The sequence below is a fragment of the Xiphophorus hellerii genome, chromosome 4 (genome assembly GCF_003331165.1).
Source record: "Xiphophorus hellerii strain 12219 chromosome 4, Xiphophorus_hellerii-4.1, whole genome shotgun sequence".
In the NCBI taxonomy this organism is placed as follows: Eukaryota; Metazoa; Chordata; class Actinopteri; order Cyprinodontiformes; family Poeciliidae; genus Xiphophorus; species Xiphophorus hellerii.
This window is the reverse complement of record NC_045675.1, coordinates 32,140,468-32,167,079: the sequence shown is the minus strand read 5'-3', so window position 1 is coordinate 32,167,079 and position 26,612 is coordinate 32,140,468. Positions and strand designations below refer to the sequence as shown.

General features: G+C 41.1%; 2 protein-coding genes across 6 annotated transcripts in view; one reads left to right on the top strand and one right to left on the bottom strand.

Moving 5' to 3' along the window:
• The window catches only part of dpy19l3 (dpy-19 like C-mannosyltransferase 3), a 61,633-nt gene extending 54,544 nt beyond the window's left edge, over window positions 1-7,089 (top strand). For 2 of the 5 annotated variants that reach the window (XM_032559671.1, XM_032559668.1), the window contains 3 exons: window positions 905-1,063; window positions 2,259-2,273; window positions 2,505-7,089. In XM_032559671.1, coding sequence (XP_032415562.1) covers window positions 905-1,063; window positions 2,259-2,273; window positions 2,505-2,708 — 378 coding nt within the window. In that variant the 3' untranslated portion in view covers window positions 2,709-7,089. Of the gene's footprint in view, window positions 1-904; window positions 1,064-2,258; window positions 2,324-2,504 lie in introns of all 5 variants that reach the window. The other 3 variants (XM_032559673.1, XM_032559669.1, XM_032559672.1) reach the window with 2 other exon arrangements.
• Window positions 7,090-8,173: 1,084 nt separating this feature from the next.
• The window catches only part of LOC116718043 (neural-cadherin), a 322,864-nt gene continuing 304,425 nt past the window's right edge, over window positions 8,174-26,612 (bottom strand). Inside the window, exons 36-37 of the mRNA XM_032559667.1 lie at window positions 16,109-16,263; window positions 8,174-13,689 (exon numbers count right to left, since the gene is read on the bottom strand). Of these exons, the coding sequence (XP_032415558.1) occupies window positions 13,081-13,689; window positions 16,109-16,263 (764 nt within the window). The 3' untranslated portion in view covers window positions 8,174-13,080. The remainder of the gene's footprint in view (window positions 13,690-16,108; window positions 16,264-26,612) is intronic.

The window sequence follows — 26,612 nt, the reverse complement described above, 5'->3', positions numbered from 1 at the left end:
TTCTATAGACTCAAAGACATTTTTTCAAAGCGTCTTGAGGATTATTTAGATGTTTGTGGGAAATGTGAGATATGCCTTTTTGTTTTGTTTTTGTCTACAGTGGTTTTGGCTTTGAAACCCTCTCATACAGGGGTGTCAAACTCCAGTCCTCGGGGGCCAGTGTCCTGCAGTTATTAGATGTGCCACAGGTACAAAACACTGGAATGAAATGGCTTAATTACCTCCTCCTTGTGTAGATCAGTTCTCCAGCACCTTGCTAATGACCAAATTATTCTGTTCAGGTGTGGTGCAGCAGAGGCACATCTAAAAGTTGCCGGACACCGGCCCTTGAGGACTGGAGTTTGACACTTGTGCTCTAATGAATGTCCACTCTGTTGTTAAATATTGAACTGGGACCTGAGGAAAGTGAGACCTGCTGTCCTTTAGCTGTAGTTCTGTTTCCTGGGTGTATTGTTGATTTGTAGTAATTTTGGTTGACTGACCTTGGCTTCTGCCAGGATTCATCACTGCCATCTTCCATAATCCGCCATCTTTGTGTGAACTTAGGGCCGTGGTTAAACGTGACACTTTTTAAATATTCCTACTGACACATTTCCTGTTTTTGCAGAACATTGTTTGGATCTACTTTGTCGTCTGTAACAGACAAATTATGACTGTGATTTTGTTGCAATACTTCTATTTTTTCCCATTCTGCTGTTTTTCACTTTTATTTATTTTTTTTCATTTGTTTTTGTAAAGGACTCGTAATTGAAGCTGAACCAATGGTAGTTAAAAGTTAAATGTGCCTGTTAATTCATTTCCAGGAGAGAGGTTCCTCCCTCCAGAAATATTGCTGGGAATTAACGATCCATAGAAACCTGAATAAAATCCACTGTTTACTGTGTGTGTGCGTGTGTGTGAGCAGGTGTATCAGGTGTATGCTCGGCGGTCCCCAGAGGAAGTGTATGACATCCTGAGGGCGGTGGGGGCCGACTACGTGGTTCTGGAGAACAGCATCTGCTATGAGCGGAGGCACCGGAGGGGCTGCAGACTGCGGGACCTGCTGGACCTGGCCAACGGACATGTGGGTGGCATTTATTCTACGTGACTCATGTTGATTCGTGTGTTGGGGTGTGTGTTGGGGTGTCTGTGTGTTGTTGTTGGGTGTGCCTTCTCGGTCGGCATTTATTGCTCGGTGGAATCTCTCAGCCTCCGCAGAGAGATCAATAGTCTCACTTCTTATCAGCGCGGCGCTGCTTCTCACTTTCTTGCCGCTGCGCTTTCCTCTCTCACCACACACACACACACACGCACACACACACACTTTTCCCTTCTCACTCTTGTTGGATGTAGCTTGCTTGACTCTCTGGATTACCAGAGGCGAGTCAAGCCTCAGTCTGGCCCAGTGTGCTGTAAGACACTTAAAACACAGAAGCTCAGAGCCGGCGTGTGTGTTTGTGCCGCTGTAAATGTCACGCAGCATACACACCACCTGACATGTAGACAGCTTTATTGAAGTGATGCTGCGAGGATGTCTTTCTGTCTGAACATTTCATGCTCTCATTCTGTCGTTAATTTCTCACTAGTCTTTCTCTGCCTCAGTTCTTCATTTCTTCTTATCTCTATTTGTTTTTGTCGTCATCTCTACTATTCCAGCCATTACAAAGAGCATTTTTAACATATCATTTTAGATTTTGTTTGCTTTTAATGATATCCCCTTCACAAGCTTTGGAGATTTAGGGTCCTGCGCATTGCAGTGTGTGACAAACAAAGCGCCAGCATGTCCACATATTTGCTTTGACACAAATCAAAAGTGTTTAGTTTCAATAACTTCAATTTCTAATACACTATTTAAAAGTAGTTCAACCTTTAGATCTATCCACGCAAATGAACCTCCTGCCACTTTGTTTAATTTTTAACTGGAAGTCATTTTTGTTTTGAAGGATTCTGATTGGCTGACAGGTTTTAGCTGTGCCCTACACTGCCCCCTACGGGTTTGGCATGTTTAAAACAGCGCTCAGTGGCAGATTTGTGCAGGTTCACGTAGATGAAAACTTTTCTGAAAACAGTTCTGTGTGTACGATATACTTTTTAAAAACAATGTGGCGGAGATATTTATTTTTTATAAATACCAGACTATATTCGTACAGCGCCTTGGATGGGGTAAAACTCACCTCCTCTTACAGAGTTAATGATAAAACCTTTTATTTTTTATCAAAATGACAGTTTCTTGACTTTCTGAGAAATCTACTTTATAAACTTGGTATCTGTGTGTCCAGGTGCGGCTTTCTGAGGTAAAGAGTTTATCAATGGATCAGTCGATATTCCTCAGTAAGCACTGAAGGTCAGTGTAGCCGTCCTTCCCAGAGTTATTGCAGGCAGACTGAGGGATCACAAAGCAGGAGGCCGTCTGTCCACCTCCACAGTTCATCTTCATTTGTCCATGCTGTGTTTAACAAAGAACATACAGTAGTTACCGACATTCTGCTGCTGCCACTGACGTCGACACATTTCCTCCCCTTCAGATCATGGACGGACCAGGTGAGAATGAGGCGGACCTCGTCCCCGCCTCCCACCCTCGCTTCTGCGAGGCCATCAAGACGGACGCCGCGGCTTACACCGCTCTGTTCACCAGCACATTCCAGAACAAAACCTTCTACGTCTACAGGCTCAAGAAGAAGCGTAAGAAAAGCGGCAAAGCGTCCTCCGAGCCCGGCGTGAAGCAGTAGCGGGACCAGAAAACACCCGACCAGAGGGAGCCCCCTCCCGACTGTACAGAGCTGTGATCGTGACTTTTATTTTGACGTTGCTTTGTTCTTCGCTAAGCATGACTCCATGAAGTGTGGCGTCAACGCAGCGGGCCACTGAAGTCCAGAAGTTGCACTTTTGCTGTTAGCAGAGAGCTGAAGCAACTCTTAAAAATGCTGCTGTTTGCTACTGAGATCATGTTTGTCTAAGAAAACAGAAATTATGAAAACAAATGAAGAGTTTCTATATGACCACAATAGAGCCCTGAAAGTCAAAACATCAGGCAGTTAGGATTTATTTGAAGATGGATAGCTGAAGCAATATAAAATAGAAGTAAAAAAAAATATGCAGGGTTTAACAATTAGTTTTGTGGTAATAGAATAGATTTGGCTACTTATTCAGAAATTCGATAAAGGAAATTTTTTGGTTTATTAGTTTCTTAGTTTGTGGATCTGAGATTTTAGATATTTTCTAAGGCAGCAAAGTGTTTCCACCAAGAACTGAATCATTCCAGGCCGTTCTCTGCCCGCCACTCATCTCAGATGATGTTGCCATGTTCTACAAAGTGTCAATGCTTACATTATGAATCTCTGATTGTATGAGATGAAGTGTTTCTGGATGTTTTTCACCATATCAGTTCATCTAAGCAATCTGCCTCTGTGTACAGCAGACCTGCTCACACCTAACATCAGCAAAAACATCAACCAGCTCTGTGAATTATTTATTTTTAGAGACTAATCTCTACCGTACTAAGTTTCGAGGACTTTTCAAGCTGCCAATGTATCATGTATAAACGCCTACCCCCTGTCACCTAGCAACAATGACTCAAGCTGGGGAAATGTTTTTCCTGTTCAATTAAATTATTAAATAGCATTTTTATTATTTTCTCTTCTGTTGCAAAATCAAATGACATAAACCTAACAATACAATCGCTTTAATCTTTCATATTTTAAATCACCAGATTTTAATATACTTTCATATAAAACTGTACTCCTTCATATAAAACTGTACTCCTCTATTGCACTTCCACTTTATCCGCCGTTGTTTCAAGAATTAAAATCTGTTTGGTCTGTGGAGAGGAAAAGATACTCCAGACCCGTCCATCAAATTCGGGGGGAAAAGTATGGATTTGGAGGAGCCTTTGAATTCGGACAGATTTCGTTGCTTCGCTGTTACCTATTCAGCCTTCAAAGGTGGACTTCGAAGGTTGCAGCCCTTAAATTTGGACGTTTCACAAGGTGCATTTTAGGGTCAAGGTTTCACTGAAAAGGGACATGACAACATTTGTTTCAAAACAAATTGACGGCACACACGAAGGCAGAGTTTTAACTCTGGTAGCTAAGCTAACTGGGATCATGCTAGCTACCTTAAAGATGTAATTTAAAGTTTACCCATCAATAAAGTCAGACATAAACCTCTTTGAGAGTGAAGTTCTCACCTTAAAAAGTCAACAAAAAAAATTCACCAGCACTTCTGTCAAATTCCAACTTGCAAAATGTCGACAGTTCAACTGGAAACTGTTTTATCACCACTAGTGTCAAATTCACTCTTTAAATACGGAGACACTTTCCTAAGCTCAGCCTCTGGCAGCCAATCGACGTATTGATTAAAATATTTCACAGCAAAACTGGAAACTACTAAAAACAGATTTGACATCTGATGGTGAAACTTCAGCAGCAGCAATACTCACAGATATAATATGCCAGAGGAACAGATATCAAGTTTACATGAAAACATTTCTTAAGGTAAAATCCACCAAAGTATTTATCTTTGTGTATTGTTTTTTTTTTTGGATTGCTGATAATACAGTAGCACAATTTTATTTGAACAAATTACCTTTCATTTATTTTTAATTGTTTTCTTTTTGTTCAGAATGGGCAACATTGCCAAATTAAATACATCAGTATACATTAAGCAACACATTGCAACTGCTGCGACACTAAAATATTTTAATGACTAAAATATTTTTTCTTCCTGTCTGCTGGGAGAAAAAAAAATGAACCTCTGTGGGAACAACTTATTTGTCCAAAAAGCAAACATTGAGGATAATTATTCTTTTTTTTTTTGGTCACACATCTGAGGTCAGAGCAGCTTCTTGGTGATATTTGTGTCGCCTTTGTTGTTGTGATTGCTGTCATGTTTCTCTTTGCGACTCGTCAGCGGCAGCCTCAACCTTTTCACTGCCGTCGCTCCTGCATACAAACACGCATGAATAATGGAAGCTGTGAGGAAATTGCAGCAGGCTGACAACCGCACTGATTCCTCCCCGCAATTTCCAAAATAATTCGGAGGGTTTGCCGAGGTATGGCAAACACTCTCACATGAAACCCAGGAGCAGGAGGAAGGTGGAAAAACTGACTCACGTTAGAGAAAAGTAGAGAAATGAGAGCAGATCCATAATGATCTAAAGCCTTATTGCCTTTATCCTCTCGGCTTAAGGAATGGTTCTGATTGAAACAGAGATGTAGATGCCAGTCAGACAAGGCGCTGGAGTGTGTATGTGTGTGTCTCCTCACACACCAGCTTTCCACTATTTGTGTGCATGTTAATAGGATCGTCGCTCTTTGATAATTTACACCCTCCTGCTTTTGAAAACGTGTCGTTCGTTAACTCCCGTCGTAATGCATACCAATCGGATCGGCGGCGCTTGTTCTTCGTCTGTCCTGCCTTCATGCTGGATGTTTAATTAAGTAGATGCCGGATCGCTTTATTTGAGAGGAAAGTGATTCCATTATGTTTGCTTAATAGGAGTGTACTAATGTAATATTTTTCCAGCACTAGTCATTTCCATACATATTGGGATTGGCGGTTCTGCTGTCGGGGCCCCTGGTGTTCTGTAACAGACAGGATGATTCCTGCTGAAGAACAACAGAGGAGCTCAAGCAGTTTTCTGGCTGTTTGCTCCAGAATCAGGTGTTTTAATGTGGATTTGAAAAGAGCAACAAGGTCAGTGAGCTGCTGGATGATGATGCTCAGCACGGCTGACACGTCAGGGGCAGAAACTCATGAAACACTAGAATATATTTTTGAAATGGCAAATTTAATTTTCAGCTGGAGTGTTGTTTTTTTTTCTGTATGATTTGGGTTGTGCTCCTGCTCCAGAATTAATTATATTCTGAGTTTGTTTTGAGCATCAAACATAAAGTTCACTGGTGATGTTTTCATGTATCTAAACACGAGTACAGATACATACTGTCAGATGTTTTAGCATCTCATTGGCCAACTTGATCAGGGCTTTGCTAAGGTATTTATTCCGTTTAAACAAACATTTTTCTGTTTAAATCATGAAAGTTAATGCCAACACAAAGTCGTGTATAATTCAGAGATGGACTGAAAACAAAACAAGGTTTCAACATTTTGTAAAGAAAAATTACAAATTTTAACTCATAAGGGATTAGATACAGATTCTCATATTGATTTATGTCTGGACTTTGACTAGGCCACTCTGTTTGATTAGCGCTGGCTGCATGTTTAGGGTCGTCATGCTGAAAGGTCCATTTAAACTTGAGCAGCACAAGCAAATGTGGTGGATTAGCAGAGCTTTCCAACAACTGATGGTGAGTCAGGAGAGGTTACTGTGGAATGCTGCTAGTTGAGCTGTTAGCATGTTACCCTATTGAGCTGCTAGCATGTTATCCTGTTGAGCTGCTAGCATGTCATGACAGTCATGAGATAGTCTTTAGTCAGAGGCTTCTTGAGAGTTGTTGAAAGACTGACTGCTACTGGAAATCCTTCCTGTCCACATCATCACCAAATAATTGATGAGTTCTGACGACATTTAAGTTTCCTTTGGGATAAATAAAGCTTTTTAATTGAATGAGTCATGAGACAAAATGGCCACCATATATCGTTTTCTTTACGCTGCAACATGACTTTGTGTCGGTGTGTCACATAGAATCTTGATAAAATAAATGAACTCTGTTATAAAAGGCTTAGAAAAAAATGAATTCATAAATTCACAAGGAGCTACAGAGCTCTTCACCTTCATTACATATGTTTGCTGTTTCCCCTGTGATGTGATCATGTAGTGTGGTGATAAATATGAAAATGTAAAAAAGAGCATGTGTAAGACGTTGGTCTTTGTCTCTTGGACACATTTAGTACAAACACTGCAGGAAACTTTAAGGAAACATAACTCGGGACGTCCTCAGAATGTATGGACTGTAATGACAACATGGCGAATGTTCAGTCCTGGATTCACTCGGCTCATATGAAGCCAGTACTGCAGAAGTGGGTCAGTTGACTCTGCCAGTTCTCGTGCCAAACCCATTGTTACCGGAGGAATCTGTTATTTTTTACATGTTATATTAAACGCATCTATGTTCCGAAAAACTTTGCTCAATAAAAGTGCTCTCCGCCGCCTCCGTGTTGTTTCCTTGTCTGCCATGGTGTTAGACCCTCCAGTCAGAAATCTGTTTCTCTTCTTTTCCCTCCTGTTGCATGTTGGAGCCTCACAGCAGGGAGTCTGGTGTCGCCCATCGCTTCCGTCACGTCCAGACGCTCGGTCGGGACCCAGAGCGCCACTTCTTAATCCGCAACATGTGATGGGACCCCGGGAAGCGGGGGACACGTGGTCTCCGCCCACTGGTTCACATGGAAACCTAGAAAAACTGGGTATTCATCTTTATTATGATCAGCAAAACTAAGTGATGAAGTGAAACTCTGGAAACAGATTTTACTCTGTGTTCTACGGTGCTGGTCTTTCATAGTCATGACTGTTTGAATTTGGGTGTTTGGGCAAATTTGAGCAGTTCTATTTTCAGGGTAAAATTAATTTACAAGATAGATTCTGTAAACTTTAAAAACAAAAATTTGCAGCTGAAGTTTGAATTTAATGGAGATGGTTTTCTCTTCAGCAAAGAATCAGAAAAATCACACTTTTTCAAAAATCATAGTCCAAATATTGTCAGTAGGGTTGGAATCAAGACCATTCCAGAAGCGCCGTGTCAGCCTCCGTTATTTGCTCCAGAACCAGATTTTTGGGGCCTGTGATGTGAAAAGCAATGTTTTTTTTATTTTATTTGAATATTTTAGGTTGACTTAAAACATGAGAAAGTTTTGACCTACTAACACCAGAGATGAGAAGAGTGGTCAAACATCCAGTCAGAGTCCAGCCAGAAGCGTGCCGACGGCAACCAAAGGCTTGTGATCGAGGCGCAACTTCCCCTGGAGCAAAAGTCCAGATATTAATGGAGGCTTGTGTCCATTTTTGAGGCTCTGCCTATAACTTTGACATCATGTGGACTCAAGAAAATTCAGCATGATTTCTAACTTGTGCATCCAGTTCTAGTTTTTAAAATCTTTCCGCACTGAAAAGAAGAACAGGCGATGAGCGTATGCAAACTTTACTCTGGCAGTGTGTGTGTTGGGGTGTGTTTGGGTGTAGGTGTGTGTGTGTGTGTGTGTGTGGGCAGCAAATATCCAGCTGCTTTGTTCACACTCAGTCTCTGGTGCAAATAAATGGATTTATTGAGAAAAAGAGATGAAAGCAAATACAAAACACTTATATAACTGTTAAAAGCTCATCACCATCATATCAATAGAAAATATGTTCACTTTTATTTTATTTTTTTTTACCCTGCACATTGCAAGCCGATGCTGCTTTTCTTGACAAAAAGCCATAATTCTCTCTCTGTTATTTACAAATGAGGTAAAAACATTACGTTTGCTCACAACAGGGCTGCACCCAGAACACAACACCAAGGAAACGGTTCGCGGTTCGGAGGATCGTCATGGAGACATGAAGAGTAAGGCGACTCAGTCCTTCCTGTCTCAGCCTCAGTCCGCTGAAGAAAAAATAATTCACAGACATCCCAAAGTCCCTACAGTCTGACAGGAAATCAAATGCAAGATCAAAATAATAAAAACTGAATAAAAACCCAACACATGACTTATCGGAACATTTCTGGAAAGCTGTAATCTGGGATTTGACCGATCTGTGAAAGTTCACGCAGTGCTTTGGTTTGTCCAGCTCGACCGCGACCCGTCAGCTTAGCTGACCTGACCCGATCTCATTAGGGCGACCCTCTTTACCGCCGTCGCTCTGTCGCCATGAAGACCGGCGAAGGAAAGAAAACTCTGCTGTGGCTGAGCTGCTGGTGGAGCGGACAACACTTCGCTCGTTACTGGAAGATTCTGTTGCTGTCACACATTTGACCTGACCACTTAGCAGTGGTCATTTTGTAGGAACCTATAAAACCATGAGGTTAGGATGTATTTTGTCATTTTTGTGCAGCAGGGGAAAAAAATTTAATTAAACGCAGAAGAATGTGCCGTTTAAAAACGACATATTTAAGAATATGATGATTTTTCACCAGCAAAGCTAACAGGATGCAGTCAGAAACACAACATCTTTTTACAAGTTGGCTAAATCAGTCGTAGTTGGGCAGAACATTACCAGATTGAACCAAAGTGCTTCTAGAATGACTCAGCATGTGTTGAATATACGTCAACAGGTATTGGTGGCGTATATACCAAACATTTTTGGTCTAGAAGGGGTTTAAGTTCTTAAAATTCTTTAATTTCACATTTCATTCCCAGAACTAGTTGCTGTAATCCATCCATCCATTTCCTCCTCTTATCCCAGGTCAGATTTGGGGTCGAGGTGTTTAAGATGTGTCCCTGTGTTGACCAGTTGACAACACAAGCTTATTATTTTGTTTTAGACTTAGCGAGAGATTGAACTGTGTGTCATTAAATTTATACTTTTTATATCAGCAAGTGGCCATTTTGAACCTTCAATGATCTTTACTACCTTTGGCTAAAAACTATAAAGAACAAACTGTTTTCAAATATAGATATAAAAACAAATGGGGATTTTATTAGTTTTACAAATTTTAATGGAATATTTGCACTGCATTTTCACAACAGAATGAAAAGGTGTAATTTTTTTCTTGTCAAAGCGAGGCTGATTTTTTTAACCTATTTTTTCTGTAATATTAATACTCTATAGAAGTGTATAGATCCGCTCTGTGAAAATATTTTATGTTTTTAACACCTAAAAATAGAAATAAATGATATATTCTTTAAAAATGTCAACAACAATCTTATATTAGCTATTTAACATAAATTCCAATATATATATATTTTAAATCATGTAACATTTTATGTTCTAACAGAGCCATAATGAGTCAAACTGGTGCTGCTTTACATAATGTTTGTTTTGAAATTCTGCTGGATTCAAACTTTAACTTTCAGTTTCAGTTCAAGTGGCATCTATTGATCTGGTAAGTGAATTTTGTGATTATGAATTTACTATTTTTAAAAAATTCCGATTTCTATTTTGAGTTACATTTAAAACTTTCCATAGAATAAATGTATTTTATTCAGTGTTAAATTAACACATTGATTCTGCTAACATCTGACAATACACACTAGTATTAGGTAAATTCAACACTGATGTGATGTGTGTTACATTTAAACTATTGGTAGTGTTGTTTCCACTCCATCATGGTGTTTAACTCCACGTGAAGTTACTGAAAAATTCTGTTCAGGATTTGATTAAAGCTGCAGTATGTAACTTTTATTAAAGTATTTTATTACATATTTGTTGAAACTGTGGTGGTACGGTATGAGATACTCTGCCTTTTGCCAGTTCTCCCAGTGATATCTAGAAACAACCAATCAGAGCCTGGAGGAGGGACTTATCGCTGTCAATCATGCTCATACACGCACCACTCACCAATCTCTGCTACGCTGCTGCTTCTCCGTCAGCAGAGCCTGATGTGAATGCTAATGCTAGTTAGCCACTGATGACAATTTTCCTGTGATAAGTTGTGTATCTGCCATTAGCACATTAGAAATATTACTAAATTGATTGACAGCGCTAAGCCCCTCCTCCTGGCTCTGATTGGTTGTGCAGCAGACGGTTGAAGCCGCTCAGGGAGGAGGTGGAGGAGGTGGAGGACATTGACCTTTTCACAGATTCTCTGTCTCAGTTTAGTAACTGTCACGACTTGGTGACAGGTTTAACAAATATCTACAAGACATATTTTATAAAACTTACATAACATTTCCAAATTTATTGTGTGCACGGTTGGGTTGTGTTGGTATGAATTTGCTTTATTGTGCATTTCTTTATAATTGCGATATAAAGTTGATGACATTTTGCTACAATTACTGCAAAGATGAACAACGTCTCTTCAAGCCAACCAGAGTGACCAGTCGTCCCAGTAGGCCTGCTTCCTGCTGGCCGCAGCAGAGGTCAGGCTATTTGCTGTGTCACTGACTGTTGCTTCCTGCCTACATTTCCATCCACACCTCCTTCCTGTGTGGAGCGCTCGGCAGAGAGCCGAGCGCTCTCTGCCTCTCTGATCAAACCCTCCACCATATAATCATCTCTCTTATCAAAAGGTGAGAGGAGCTGGGCCTTCCCACTCCCTGCACCCTGCTTCCTTTCTGACGCTTTATTTCTCCTCTTTGTTCTTTCCCACATGAATGCTTCTCACTGGGTCAAAAGCATCAGGAGGAGGACTGTTTAGTCTAAGAAAAGGGGTGGGGGGGAAAACTCAGATCTGTGGGATGTGAGTTTTCCCCTGGTGACGTGGGAAAGACGGTGCAGATATTTCTGTATGATTTCAATGCACAGGTGCTCCTGCTATGAATAATCCGTTTAAATCTCCGATCCGCTCCTCCATTTATTTGAATTTCTGGAGCTGTCACCTTGGGAAGCCGCTCTGCGTAGTTTGTATTCCGCTGAGCGACCGCCTGTTTAAACAGTCTGTAGCAGCTGCCACATTTGGTATGCCTGTGGAGGGACGTGGGCTGAGCGTCCCCCCAGCCCCCCATCCCGGCCCACGGGCCACTCGTCCACTCTTTGTTAGAGATCTGTTTGAATTTTCGTGCGGCCCCCGCCGGCCCCCCTTGGGTGAGCTACAATGAGCGGCGGCGGCGGCGGAGCGGATGAGAATAGGAAATGAAATGACGACGCGGGCGCGGTGCTAAGTAGAGGCGGCTTGATGTCTTACAACCCACAGAGTGCTGGAGCTCAAAACACTTCACCAATACTGAAGTACTCAACTGAGCTAAGAGCAAAAAAAAAAAACAAAATAAAAAACAAAAAAAGTCCAACTCTTGGCACCCGGGGGCTGCAGGAACCTTTTCTTAGGGGCCACTCCATGGGGGCCAGCAGGTCCAACCTGATCAGCAGGGCAGGAAGTTCATCTAGAAGGTTCTGGTAGGAACCTTTAACTGTGAGAGTTTTGTTTTATCAAGCCAACAGTTTTTTCAGTGTAAACTCATCAACAGCTACAAATTTCTGTCAACCTGAGCTCCATATTTCAATATATTAAACAAATCCTGTAATTTTTAAAATAAATCTGTCTTGTGTATGTGTTGGGGTGTGTGGGTGTGTGTGTGTGTGTGTGTGTGTATTCTTTTTGACCATCAACCAGTCTGGAAACTACAGATGAAAATAAGTGTGTTTTACTACACTCATGTTAATTAATATGAACTGTCTGTTAATAAATCAATTCAAATTCAAAATTTTTCATTAAATTTTAGACAGGAGATGCTGTTGGTGTATGTGTGTGTGTGGTGAATGCTACTTTAAGTAACATCTTTTATGATTTATTTATTAAAAATCCAACTACTACAACACTTATGTAACTCAAGTTATTTTAATTCTGGGCAACTCTCTCCCCTGTAGATAATCCATGCTGTCAACATCTCAGTATGTAAGTTATAAAGATAGAAAGCTAAAAATCTGACTTTGTGGCTTTAGAAACTCTCTCCTGCTCTCTGTGACTGAGGAATTGGTCAACACTCAGGTTGAGTTTCAGCCGCCATGAGAAAACAGGCCAGTAAAGGCTGGAAGGATCCAGGAAAAGTCTTTCCAGAGGAAAAACTGCCCTGGTCTCATCGTCGAAACGCGTCTTCAGGTTTTCCCCTCATAAAAACTTTAAACGAAACTTCAGAAACTGTGTGGAGCCAAGTGGCAGAACATAATACAGTATATATATAAAAAAAAAAAAACAAGGCTCTATCTCTGTATGAGAAACTGATGATGTTATAGTGCAGTGTGCAACACATGTCCCTTATTTACACGGCTCTCATTCAGCAGCAACAAGATACAAAATACATTTTCACTGGTGCTGATTTGAAATAAAAACGGCCTCAGAAGGACTGGACTCTGCAGAGTGACGTCCGAGTGTTCAGGACGCTCTGAAGCCTTAATCTCACCTGGAGGTGATGTCTGTTCTCAGAAAGCAGTCGCCCGCTGCAGGGCCACAGCAACCCGGACAGCGGATTATGGGACAGACTGTCAGTCACTCACACTCCGCTCCCTCACCGCCAACCGTCTGAAAGGTTTATAAGGCGTTCTGTTATTAGCGTCCCGTCATGGCGTCCCGTCGCTCAGAGGTCGCTGGCCTCTGCTCGCTCGTACAGAGCTCTCAGTTTCTCAAAGCGAGGGCCCCACTCCCCCAGCGTCTCCTCCCGCCGAGCCTCCCCAGCCCCTTCCCCTGTGCTGCCCCCGTCCAGCCCCGCCGAACTGAAGGAGCTGAGGGAGCCGGCGGGCGACCCCCCGCCCTCGGTGGAGAACACCTGCAGGGAGTCGAAGGGCCCCGTGTCTGGGTGCTGGTCGGCGTCACGGATGATCTCACACAGGTAGCGGGCCAGGTCCTGGCTGGAGAAGGAGAGGGAGCGCCGCGCCAGCTGGGAGGGGCGCGCCTGGCCCTGGGCGGGGGGCCGGGCGGGGGGCACGTCCCTCCGGAGGCTGGCGGTGGTGGTGGCCGTGGAGGACGTGGAGGCGGCCGAGGGAGGCAGGGTGGTGGAGCTGGACGTCCGGCTGAGGGGGTCCAGCGGCGGGGCGGAGGCCGGGACAGGCGGAGCCTGGTGGAGCAGGTGGTGGTGCAGGTGGTGGGCGGGCGGCGGGTGGTGCAGCGCTCTGGAGCGGCAGTACTGGACCGACTGGGCGGGGCTTGGCTGAAGGGACTTCTGCAGCTCCGCCATGTCGTAGGCGTTCTGGAGACACAACATGTGAGGAGACGCCGTTAGCGTAGCGTGGAGCGGGAGAACGCAGTAAGAGGAGAGGAATAATTGAATAAATGACATTTTGAAAATGAATTTGCTTAACAGAAAAGGTTTTTTTTTTTTTTAACTTTCTTGCCGAAATTGGTTTATTTTGCAGTTTGCAAAATAAACCAATTTACTGTTCATTACTGTTCTGAGGGTGTTGTTTTGTACTTTTATGAAATGGCATGTTTTAGACTCTGTATACTCCAGGTAATAATTAATTGGTTACTAAATTAGTTGATTATTACTTCAATCATCGAATAATCAGATGAATCATTTCAGCCATAGTGTAAACTCATACCTGTAAAGGGGAATAGTTGAATAAATAAGCAGCAGACATGTTTCTTCCTCTGCTCCAGTTACTCAGGAGGAAGTTCTTTACTGTAGATCACTAGCGCTAGACCCCCCCGCTGGTTACATTTGGTTATTACCTCTCCTCAATCAAATTACATATTAACATGTATTTAACTCAATCTACTGGCAAGCACATTATAAATGGAAACAATAACATCCCAGTCTGTAATGCATACAGCATGCAGATTAGGCCAGAAAAGATTAAATGTGCCTCTGACTTATAATGAACACATTTGAATCCATCACAAATGCTTGCAGGGGAGAGGAGGCAGGAAAAAATAAAATGTGACAGAGAAATGAAAGGAGAGCCGGGCTCATTATGTTTACTGAGAACGTTCCGCCGGTTAAGTTTCCGTCTCCATTTATTCTCTGTGAGGTTTAAGGTTTCCTACGAGCGCTCTGACCCTGAGGATAAAAATATGAGCCGAGGCGATTCGGAGAGGAGATGGGACTGAGCCTGAGCTGCTGCTGCTCTGACATCCAGTAACCTGCAAGTCACTTCACAAATAATATGAGTCCATGAGAACTGTAAAAAAAAAAAAAAAAAAAAAGGCACAGAGATGTAAAAAAAACCCGTGGGAGGAGAAGGATGAAAAGATGCTCATGCATGGAGGAGGAGTGGGAGGATTTGTAAAGCTGATTATGTGAAAAGTGGCAAGTGGCCTTTTTTTTTATTTAGGTTTTTTTCTCTCCTGAGATTAAAAACAGAGACCAGAGAATCGTGAGCGGCAACTGGACCTCACATCTGGACAAAAGCTTGTGAACATTTTTGCCGAGATTGTAAAAAAAAATTGCATTAAACATAAATGGATCTAAAATTATTTGAAAAAACAAGCACCACCCACCATTCTGCATCAGTGAATATAAAAATAAAGAAAAGTGCCTGCCTTAATGCAAAATTACATTAAACCCGCAGCATTAATCATTGTGATTTTAATCCAAAATGTTCTAAATTACAATTAAAGGGATAGTTCAGTCTCCTTTCACTGGGGGTCTGTTGGGAAGTTTGGTAACACTTTATTTGGCGGTTGTGAATAAGACAGTCATCACACCGTCATGAACATGAGTGAGTCTTCATGAATATATGACTGTTGTCATAAACTGTCATTCAGTAAATCACAACACTTTTAATACAAAGTTGACATTATTCAAAATGTCTTCGTTATGACAACTTGACATTAACCAAGAAATCATGATCTGACATAAATTTGTTATAAAAGTGTATATTACTTAAAAGAAATTTACTCTGTCTCTTTAAGAAACTCCTGCTCTTTCTTAAACTCCGCCTTCAGGAAGTCACCACAACATGGCTCCTCTATTAACCCTTTAAAAATGTTTTTAGCAGTATTTCACTGAGGTTGTAGAATGAGCTCAACAGATGTGCAGTTCCACCAGGTGTTTGCTAATTGCTACTGGCTAGTCTGAAGGAGCTGAGTGGCTGATTGGCCCTAGCCTGACTGTGGCTAGGTCCAATCAGGCCCTAGCCACAGCTGAATGGTTGCCATGGAGGTTAAAGGATTTCTCAAACATGTATGAAAAAAGTTTGAGAAACATTTCTGATGAGGGAATAACATAATAACATGATGTAAAGCTCAAAAAGTCAATTTAGCATAAAGTGTATGTGTGTGTGCGTGTGTGTGCGTGTGTGTGTGTGTACTGTATGGCGATGTGGTGATCACATATTTTTCTCCCATTTTTCTCTGATGGATATTACGCCGGCTCTAAGTACAGCTGAGTGCATGTGGGTTCCACTGGTGGTGGAGAGCGGAGATAAGGATTTCGCGTGGGCCTAATTAAAACACGGCGCACAATTTCTGTCCAAATTGAACTGACTTAATCCACTGCAAGGCTGGTAGCTTGCAAACACTGCCAGGGATGTAAAAATACACACATCTACAGCCTTTAAAATTAGAGTTCTGCTGCTAAAAGCATTTCCTCTGCACACAAGCAGGAGATCCTGTTGGGGAATGTGTTTGTGAGTTCCGGCCGTTCAGCGTTCCTCCGGTTCCTGTACCTGGTCCTCCTCGCCGCCTCCCTCCTCGTCGTAGTTGAGCACGTTCTCCCGGATGTCCTCCCAGCCGTCGTGGTGCGCCGACACGTGGTACACGCCCTCCTTCAGACCTTTGTAGCTCCGCCAGCGGGTGTAGAGGAAAATGCCCAGCAGCAGCACTGCAGTTGAGGCAAGAGAGCAGCGACAGCTCAGCACTGCAAATTCAAATTAAACAATAAAAAAAATAAAAAATTCTCCAGTCCATTGAGGGTGTGCCCCCAAAAGAGAGGCACTTTGATGGAACTGGCCTTGAGCATCATTTGGCGGTAATGAGACCTAAAACTGGGCAGGTTTGGGGATTTAACTGGTGAAGATGTTTTAGAAATCAACACCAGGAATTCATTTTGTTGCTCATATCTTCTAAAATATTCCCAGGCTGTCAGGCAGTGGAATTTTTCCGTTCATTACAGTCGTTCACATTTTCCACAGTAGAGATGTAAAAACCTATCTAGCGGCGGTGAGTTTGGCATGAGGAGCGCTCGTTTGGAGGAAAATTTGCAGCTGCTTTTATTGTTCTTTAGTTTTACGTTTATCTTCACCTCCTCCGGGGGGAAAAACCTTGCACAAGGTTAAAGGTCAGGGGAGTTTACTGGCCAATCAGAAACAGGAACACCACGGATACTGAACCAAATCCTGCTGGAACATAAAACCATCATCTCCATCCAGCATGACGTATCTGAGACATAATCATCAAAAATAACAATAAACAAAGTCTTCTAGAAGCTAAAGGTTTCTCGGTGCTCAACAATCTTTGCTTTTTAGTTATCAAATCCTTTTTTATGCTCCGGGCTGGACAGAGGTGAGGGATGGAAATCAGAATAAGCAGCATGGCCCAAAGGTCATGAAAGCAACACATAAACACAGTCGATGTCTTTAGGACTTCTGAGATGAACTCGCAGAAAGAGATGGCAAAACTTTATTTAATTCACCGCAGCCACCGGTGTTCTGACAGAACTGGTGAGAAAAAAGAAAAAAGAAAGATTGTAAAAGCAGATCATTGACATTGGAATATCTTTTTTTTTTTTTTTTTCTGACATAAATATTGTACGGCCTCCACACACATCCACAGTTCAACCAATCTGCATGTTTTTCTTACAATGACCTTTTAAAATGTCCAACAAATCTTGTTTAGCTTCGAACCTCTCACCTCTTGTCTTCCTATTTACCTCAAAACTCACCAGCTGTTGTGCATTATTAACCTCCTCTATACACACACACACACACACCCACACGCACACCCCCCCCCCCCCCCCCCCCCCCCACACACACACACACACACCTCTTCTTCTCCTTAATTCAGGTGTTTTCCTCACTATACTGCAGCAGAGTTTTGTGTGTTAGTATTTAATAATTTACCCTGGAATGTCATCAAGTAACTGAGTCATGCTCCACTGTATCTTCAAATCTGTTTTGAAGACAACAATAAAAAAAATAAAAAAACCTCTCCATAGGAGAGAAGCATTTAATCACATTAGAGAGGTGCACCAATCCCAGACCGCAACTGATTTCAACTGGCAGCATTATAAACATCCCGGCTGCTCAAATCCCATTAATCTCAGATATCACCATGGAAATCTGTGATCTTAAACAACTCCAACACAGATTTTAAACATGCTCTCGTCCGCTTTCTCCCTCTCTTTCCACTGTTTTCCCTCTGTGTCTCCCACGTCACACCCGAAGCCCAGCAGCACCAAGGCGAAGGTACTCAGACTCACCGGCGGATTGATAACATCCCATTAAACAGGCCTTCCCCCTGACAACTGTGTAAGAGAGAATTCGCTCAGCCAGAAACCAGCTGCACTGCATGGGAGCAGAGATCAATACTCATTTACTGTCAGCTTGTCGCCTGCACCACAACTTCAGCGTCTGGCAGATTTATAAGAGCAAATTGTTTCATGAAGTTCACTGTTCATTTTTAGAGCCTGTGTGACTTTTAATGGCCAGCGAACCAAGGGAGGGAGACGGGATAAAGACAGGAAGACAGACTGTTGCTTTTGGTAGTACGCGTTTGGGTCGCCATGACGCCAAAGAGGCAGTGAACCTGCAACAACAACCACACAGGTTCACAGAGCTTCCTTAAAACACAGAAATGATTTGAAACTGAGCTGGGAAGGAGCTAGCATGAAGGTTTCTGTTACAGAGTGAGACTCAGTGGATAGAAATGTTTACTTTGACTCCACATCATCCATTCTGACTTGTACCTACTTCACTTCCTAGTCAGCAAAAAACTATTGTGGAAATATGTTTTACTTATGAAATCCTGTGTAGAATAGTGCAGACGCTAAGATTGATGTGTTCTTTATCTAAACTGGTTTGATGTAAAACAGCCATGGGTACAAAGCCACAGCCGCCCGCTTATAGCAAATATAACTACCACCCCCTCTCATAACATTTATAACTGCCTATTTTATTAGTCCAAATACCAAATACTCACTAAATATGCATTAATACGCAACAATGGGAACCGTCTTAGCTCTACCGCAGAAGTTAACTTCCTTATTTCCTTTCTTGAGCCAATGAGCAATAAGGAAAATGAATAGCGTTTATGGATTGGCTGCTTTGGAAACTCTAACCAATAGAATTGCTAAGTAGCTTTGCATCTTGGTATTTCAACTTCCCAAGCTGAACCGACGTTATAATATTCTACATACACTCAAAGGAAAAAAAAAAGAAATTTTCCATGAATAATTTGGATTCACGTTCCGCATAAAAATCCAAGAATGTTTATTTTCTTATTTAAAAAAGGAACTGAATTATTTGTCTTTCTAACATTGCATGAAGTTTAAATGAAAAATCTGCAGAATATACCAATGTTTTTATCCGATTTATTGATTAATCGTCAAAAATAATCAATAGAATAATAACTCAAATAATCATTTGAGTTAGTTAGTTGCATCCCTACTCCAAACATGTCAAATGTGCTTATACTTACAGTAGTTCAGGTAAAAGGAGCCTAACAACACAAACTTATAAAAGACTCTCTTAACAACGCATGCAGATCAATATTTTTTTATTAGATCTAAATCTAAACAGCAACTTTCCACACAGAGGTTATTCCCTTACAGAAATCTCTGACCTGGGCTCTGCTGTAGCCCTGTGTTCTATGACCAAGTTCCACATTTTCTTTGTTAACATAAACAAGACATGCAGTCGAGGATGGATTTGTGTCCATAATTCACATTTGAGAAGAAATAAAACCGTCGGTTGATGACAGAGATGAAGGAGAGGAGCAGCGAGCGATGCAGCAGTACATCTGTGTTCTACTGAACAAACTGAGCCTATAACAAGAAGCTACAAGGGATTCATGTCACATAACTAATTGAAGTTTATGCGCTAATTAAACTCATTAATGAATCCAGTCTAAAGCGGCAACTTGCCTCAGACATGAGTAATATCAATTATTAATGAGGGAGGGCATGGGCTGGAAAAACTCTGCAGTCGTGTTCCAACACAATCCAGAACGGCACAGGATCTGTCTCGTTTGAGTTGCCATAGCAACGCCAAACCTGAAAACTATCAAGTATTGATTATGCACTTTAGGTCACCTTCCTTCTTTTTTGTCTGCTAATATTTGCATGCTAATGCTTGTCCAGAAGTTGTACAAAAAATGTACACTGGTCATTAACACCATTAGATATTAGTGAGTAGACTTTAAGTTTCTGTGAGCTTCAGTTCAATTCAAAGATACTTTATTTATCCCAAGGGGAGAAAAAAATGTTCTCATAACTTATGTTTTCAAAGTATCTTCAAAGTGTCAACCAGTGTATCCTGGTTGTCATAACAACGTGACACCTATGTATCCGGGCAGCAGAGACGGTATTCCACGGGATGACATCATCAGTTGACAGCAAGCACTACTAATCCACCTCCTTTGCTTTTGCCGCTCCTCTTTAAATTTGGAGACGTTGGAGACGAGGATCTGATCCTCACCAACGTTATGACTGAGGGAAGAAATGGTTTGAACTTCCTGTTCAGCTCCTCTGGGGTTTGGAGTTTTATTTAAGCTTTTGGGGATGCAAATCACTTGTCCCCAGTTGTACAATAACATTGTTGTCATAGTTACGCATCATTACTGTCCAAAGAATTTTTAAAAGTAGGAACAAGAATAGATACAGTTCCAGGTGCACAGCATCCAGAACCAGAAGGAATAATTGTCAAAAAAAAAAACAAACATTAATCCCTCAACCAAAATAATGATGAACAAAAGTCTACAAAACAAAACAAACAAGCAAACAAAAAATCTGAACTAATGTGACAGAATGAGCTTGGAATTGAACAAGGTTGTATTTTAGACTCCAGTTTACTCCCGATGCATCAGGTTTAGTGAGGAATAAACGCCTACTACACATTTGGAGACTTTAAGACAAATGTGATCTAGTTGATGCAGCTTATAGCAGCACTGTTTCCCTCAGGAACAGGATCTGTTTACATGCAGCGTCGCTCCCTTTGGCAAAGCCTGCAGCTAAAAGTCCCTACATGAAGATCTGTTATTGATGTCACAACCTGCCATTTCCATTAGTGCAAATTTTTTACAGTTTTTTTTCCTTTATTGTTTTCTTTATATTTATTCATATTAAGTATTTTGATTTTGAAAATAATACGCTCAACTTCAAAACGTAGCTTTTTATTTTCTTAAATAATGAACAAATATTGGTTTTTGCATTTTCTTCGTCTTTGAAACAAACAAGCATGGGATGGTGCAACGACTCCGTTACATACTCCCGTTTGGCGCAGCACAAAAAGTCAACATGACATGTGAAGGGAAGCGCAGGAAGAACAGAAAGAAATCTGATGTAGAGCCACTGTGAAGATGACTGCTGGAATCAATACTCTGTGAATTAGAGCTCAGGCCCACATGAAGGGGAAAAACACACACCACAATAACTCACGAAGCAAACAAACAGCAGCGAATATGAACTGTGTTCCTCTTTGGTTTATGGCGGCAGAGACTGTGTTTTCATGCGTCTCCGCTTTCTGCTGCTTTCCTCGGCGGAGCCGTGTGCGCCAAACGGGTGTGTGTGAGTGTGTGAGCATGAAGTGGCTGGAATGAGCTCCATGGAGAGGTGAGCGGGGAAGCTGGGGGTCAGGGTGTACAAGATGTATCTGTGCTGTTCAAAGCCCTCTCTGGAGGGAAAACAGAGAAATGGAGAAGTTGATCGGTATTTCTGACAGGGCGTTTGTGAGCTTAAAAGAGAGATTATGTGTTTATCTGTTTACAAAGCCTCCAAGGTCCTGCGCTGTCTTTGACCATCTTTTTATTGGTTTAACTCTCTCACTCTCTTCTCTGCACCACTGACCACCACTTTCTGGCCAGAATCTTTTTTTAGACATCAACTTCCTGAACTCATGCAGCCAACCTGCTTTTAAAGTGGTTTTCCAGTCGTCATCTGTTTTTTGCACAGTAACCAATGCATTAGCCCACTATGTTGCCATAAGTGCAAGCCTAGCTTAGATGCTACAGGTACTCCCATAAGATAAAAAAAATAGATTTATATGTAGTAAATTATATGGTAGTGCTGGCAAAAACAAAGGCAAATAATTGTATTGAAAACATGCAGTACAGCTATATCCTCAAGGCAGCTAACAGCTAGCATGCAACGCTAACAGAAGTAGAAGACTCAATGCTACTATCAGATTAATGACCAGGATGTGATTATCAACACGCAACATTCATGTCTAAAATAAGCTTTGCTGTCATTTCAGTGTTATTTGATGAAGTCTTTCAGAAAATCCCTCTTGATACTGCTGGAGGTTGCTGAAGCATTCATCCTTAAACGCTAGGTGCTAACGGACATTAATGTGGGCATATTCCAGAGAAAAATCAAATTTAACCAGACACTTCGAAGAGGCTCTGATGCAGGGGGATGATGTAAGGAATCCTGTGAGTTAATACACACACTAATACACACTAGAAAAGATTACATTAATATTTTGACTTGTTTACTTGCAACTTCTGCACAACTGAATTTGGACTACAAAATCACTGTGAGGAAAAAAATGGCAGATTTACAAAACTGATTAGCCAGAAGTCATGAGCTTGTTTAACAGTTCCACAGTAAATACGGTGGTGTCATAGACAAGAACATTATAGCACAACTACTCAGCTGGTAGGGTCATAATTTCATGTAAAGTTTGTATTACCAGTTCAGGTGGTGGAAAGATAAGGGTGACATTCCCTTACGGACATTTTGGGCCCTTAACACCAACTTAGCATTGTTCAAATGCTAATACTGAGTAGCGTTTTTTTCAGCGTCCTGTAGAGAACTTGGACAGGTCAGAGGTGAACACTCTCAACTGGGATCCATTGTACTTTGAGAGGTTCAATTGGCGCTAAATGAGTGGGTGTGTGTGTGTGTGTGTGTGTGTGATGCTTTTTGTGTGTGAATGTAATGAGATTTCCAGTCAGAAAAATCAATATCCAAGCTGGCCTGCAATGAGATCAGTGTCTATGAGTGCATCAACACAAGTCAATAACACAGCATAGATTTTACCCCATGAAACTATAATTCTGTTTACTGCATCCATCTCTCTGTGTGTTTGATCTAGCACTGCTCACCTTCACTGCTCTTAATGTGCTGCCGTTTGATGTACGCTTAAAGGCCAGCGCCAATATGCAGTTTATATTCGCCAGTAAATATCCGTCTCAAAGTCATTTCTCCTCTTGTTCCCACTTTTAAAATCTAGATTTAGAGAAAAATAATTAGCTGCAGGAAGTGGATTTCTATGGGAGTTCACATCGTTCCTCAGACGCTGTAATGAGTGCCAAAGAAAAGTAACTGAATTGGAAGTTCTTATTACTACTTCTTAAAGAAATATATTTAGTTCTAAGGCCAGTAAAGCCTTCAGTAAAATCAAATCAATTCCTCGAATAAAGGCAGGGATCTGTCCGGTTCCTTTCTACCTGCAGTTTGCTTTTTGTCCTTTTTTATCAGATCTGTCAGTCTTTCTCTCTCCTTCTCTTTGTTCTGGGCACAACCTCAGCAGCAGGGTGTTAAAAATGCATCTGTTTGGTCGGACATGGGCTTGTAGGATTCAGTACAATCCAATAGAAAATGGAAACTTGTCGTGGTAATCAGCATTTTTATTTTTGCAACTGCTGCCTGACAAAGCACCCAGAAAGTATCCACAGTACTTCTCTATGTAACAGAGCTATCCCAAATTTTATTACATGAATCTGTTTCCTCCAAATTCTGCACACAAATACCCCATTATGTCAATGTGAAAGAAATGAAGAAAGAAAGAATGTAAGAAGGAAAGGAAAAAAATGCTTTACTGAGAAAATGTTAAAAACTATCATTCTGTACATCAGTATCAAATTCATTACCAATGTTGAGCCCAATCGATACCAATCTGGAGAAAATGACACAATTAATACAAACTAAATCACAAAAAGCTTAGAATATATCGTAGATCAATTCAGCTTCTCCTCCTGCTGTCTCCGTATCTCATCCACAACTTTCCTTTAACAAACTTCTGCCTGTCATTACATCTGATCTGATTCAAATAGTATACTCTCATCAAGGTGTTTAAAAACAGCATATATCAAACCACTGATAAAGAACTATCTGGACAAATCACTACTGCAGAAATACAGGCTGATCTCCAACCTGCCATTCATCAGCAAAATGATTGAAAAAGTTCAACGGCTTCCTAACGGTGACCAACCGCCTCGATGTCTTTCAGCCTGGTTTCTTGTCACCACAGTAATGAAACTGGCCTAGTCAAAGTCTTCAGTGACATCCATATAAACTTGGGGAAAAAAATGAATAACACAAAACCAAGAAGTCAATGGGGAAGAGACCTGAAAGCAAGACGAACACCAGCATAAAACGGGACAAATGGTTTACAAAAAGTAACTAAAAACAAAACCAATCAGGATTTTGACATACTTAAAGAACGCTACACAAGGAAACATAATAAAATATGGAATAAATACTATTTATGACCAGAAAATCAAGAATCATGACAAACAGGAGAGAAATGGACTGCCATCAGACAGGACTTAAGATCCAAGATACTGAACACAAAATTGATGTACTTGTTCAAAAAAGCCTTAAATTATTCTATTTTTTTTTCTCTTTGTGCAGCAGATGTATTTTAAAAATGATAAAGAACATCACTTGTGAACACTGACCTTGGTGTCCAGGCTGTTACGAATTATGAAGTCACATTTATTAAAAAACAGTTAAACTTTAGAACCAATAATCTGTATAATAACTGGTGCTATTCTGACACTGAGCATTTTTGTACATGACAGCACAACCACACAAGTATTGTCTGACACGATGCTTTTTGTCCAGATGTTGTTGTGTTGGGTTATTGATCAGGACTGACTTTTTTATTTCAAAGAAACCATCAAAAAAGAAACGAAAAACAACAAATGAAAATAAATAAATGTAAGAAGGAACAACAGAAGCTCCTAGCCACACACCCACGCTGAAATAATTCAAGCTTCCATCAGGAATACATTTTCAGTTCAGCCCAAGTTCTATCATACTTTGAATCAATTATGCATCACTGCTGTGTTGTTCAAGGAAAGGCAGAAATAATGAAAAAAAAGACTCTTCACTTCTTTTTCCATGTTCAGGGGAACAAGGATGTGGATACCATGCACTGAATGAAATCATTTCAATATTTCAGCGTGGACAAACGGGGACTTCATGTTCACAGAGAACCTCAGTCCATTCCTGAACGCAGAACCCCTCCTGGTGGAGCCCCAGCAGCAAAACGTGAGAAAACTGTGAAAAAACGTTGCTTTTATTTCTGTTCATTTTGTTTCATCCCAAGTAATCCTGTGAACTCTCTTGAACACGCGCAGCAGGGGTGTCCCGATCTGATATTTATATCAGAAATCTGTCCGATATCAGGCAAAAAACGAGTATCGGATTAAATCTCCAACGAAGATAGAAGAACTCCACCCAGGACGTCGCGTGGCGCCGTGGTTAGAGCGCGTGCCACGCATACAGAGGCTACTAGCCGTCCTCACTTCAGGTCCTTTTCCGCATGTTTTCCTCCCTTCTCACTGCCCACAGGAAATCTAAAGGAAGATCTGGCAGAACAATCAATAACACGCTGCCTTTATGGTATCAGACTGAGGTTTAGACTGGATCGTATTACTGAACAGGGCTCGCTTTTCAAAGACTAAACTAAGTTTTAATACTTGCATAAAACTGATATTTCTTTCTGTTTTGAACTCTGAAAGCTTATTTTCAGTTGTATGCCTCAAGGCCAACATGGTGATCATGAAAGATGGACGGTAAATGATGGATGTGCTGGCTCACGATATGCAACACATAGATGCTTAAAGGCACTTGTGGTTGAAAATCAAGGTTTTAACTCTGACGCAAACATTCATGGTAGTGCAAACAGGTCAGAGTTCACACCGAGCGTTCGCTCTGCTCACTGCTGAACAACTCTGCTAATAAACCAGATGGGAATAAAATCCTTCAGTAAATCACTGTGATTCTTATAATTGTCTTAAAGTCTAGAAAAGTTGTACAGCCTATCATGGATTAGAGCAAATTTCTTAATTAAAATCTAAGCACTGGTCTGGGTCCAGATAAAACTTTATTTTAATCTGAATACTGAGAGCAGTCTGTCATGTGGGGACCTATGCACTCTAATAGCAATTGAGAAATTGTTGAATTACATACACATTGTCAGCTGTTTGACTATAATTTTAGAAAATTTTGGCATGTCACATATTTGTTACAGATTCAACCCAAATCTACACATTGGCAGAGCTGGAAAAGCAACAGTGGTACGCCTATTTGCATAACAAGAAGGTATTTTTGTCATTTGATTTGGTTTATGAGGATTAAATGAATTTGAGAAAAACAAATTAGACATAGTTTAAGCACACACGCACACAATCTCTGTTCACAGCACCCCTCAATTCTAATTGCTAATAGAACTGACAGCCCATAAGATCAAGAACATGCAGATCAGTGACAGGCAGGAATATGTGAAAAATAATAAGATAAAGTTTAATGTTATTAGCTGGACAGTGGATAGGTTTTGTAATTATTGGGTACCTGAAGTTAACTTTTCAGCCAACATGAATGAAAACATGTCAAGCTCCTAAAAGATGAACAGAATGGATTCAAATGATGAAACATCCTTTGATCTGAAGAGACAATTTGGACCTATTTAGACTCGGTCCACAAACCCTTACACACGAGTGGCTGTTCATCCAACGCCAAGCAGAATTCCCAAGGGCTCATTATCACACACAACTCATTCATAAAACTTATAAAGTGGTTCAGGATAGAGCCTAATCTATAGCATGAATGAGTGAAACCGTTTTATTGTCAACTTACTTCCTTACTGATGGTCAGATGTATGCATCAGAGAGGAAACACTCTCACAAATCAATTGTGACTAGCTTTAAGGGACTAACGTCACACCTGATTGGACCAGGCCTTGCTTGACCTTTACCTTAATCCCTTCTTATTTAAAAGCAATAAAG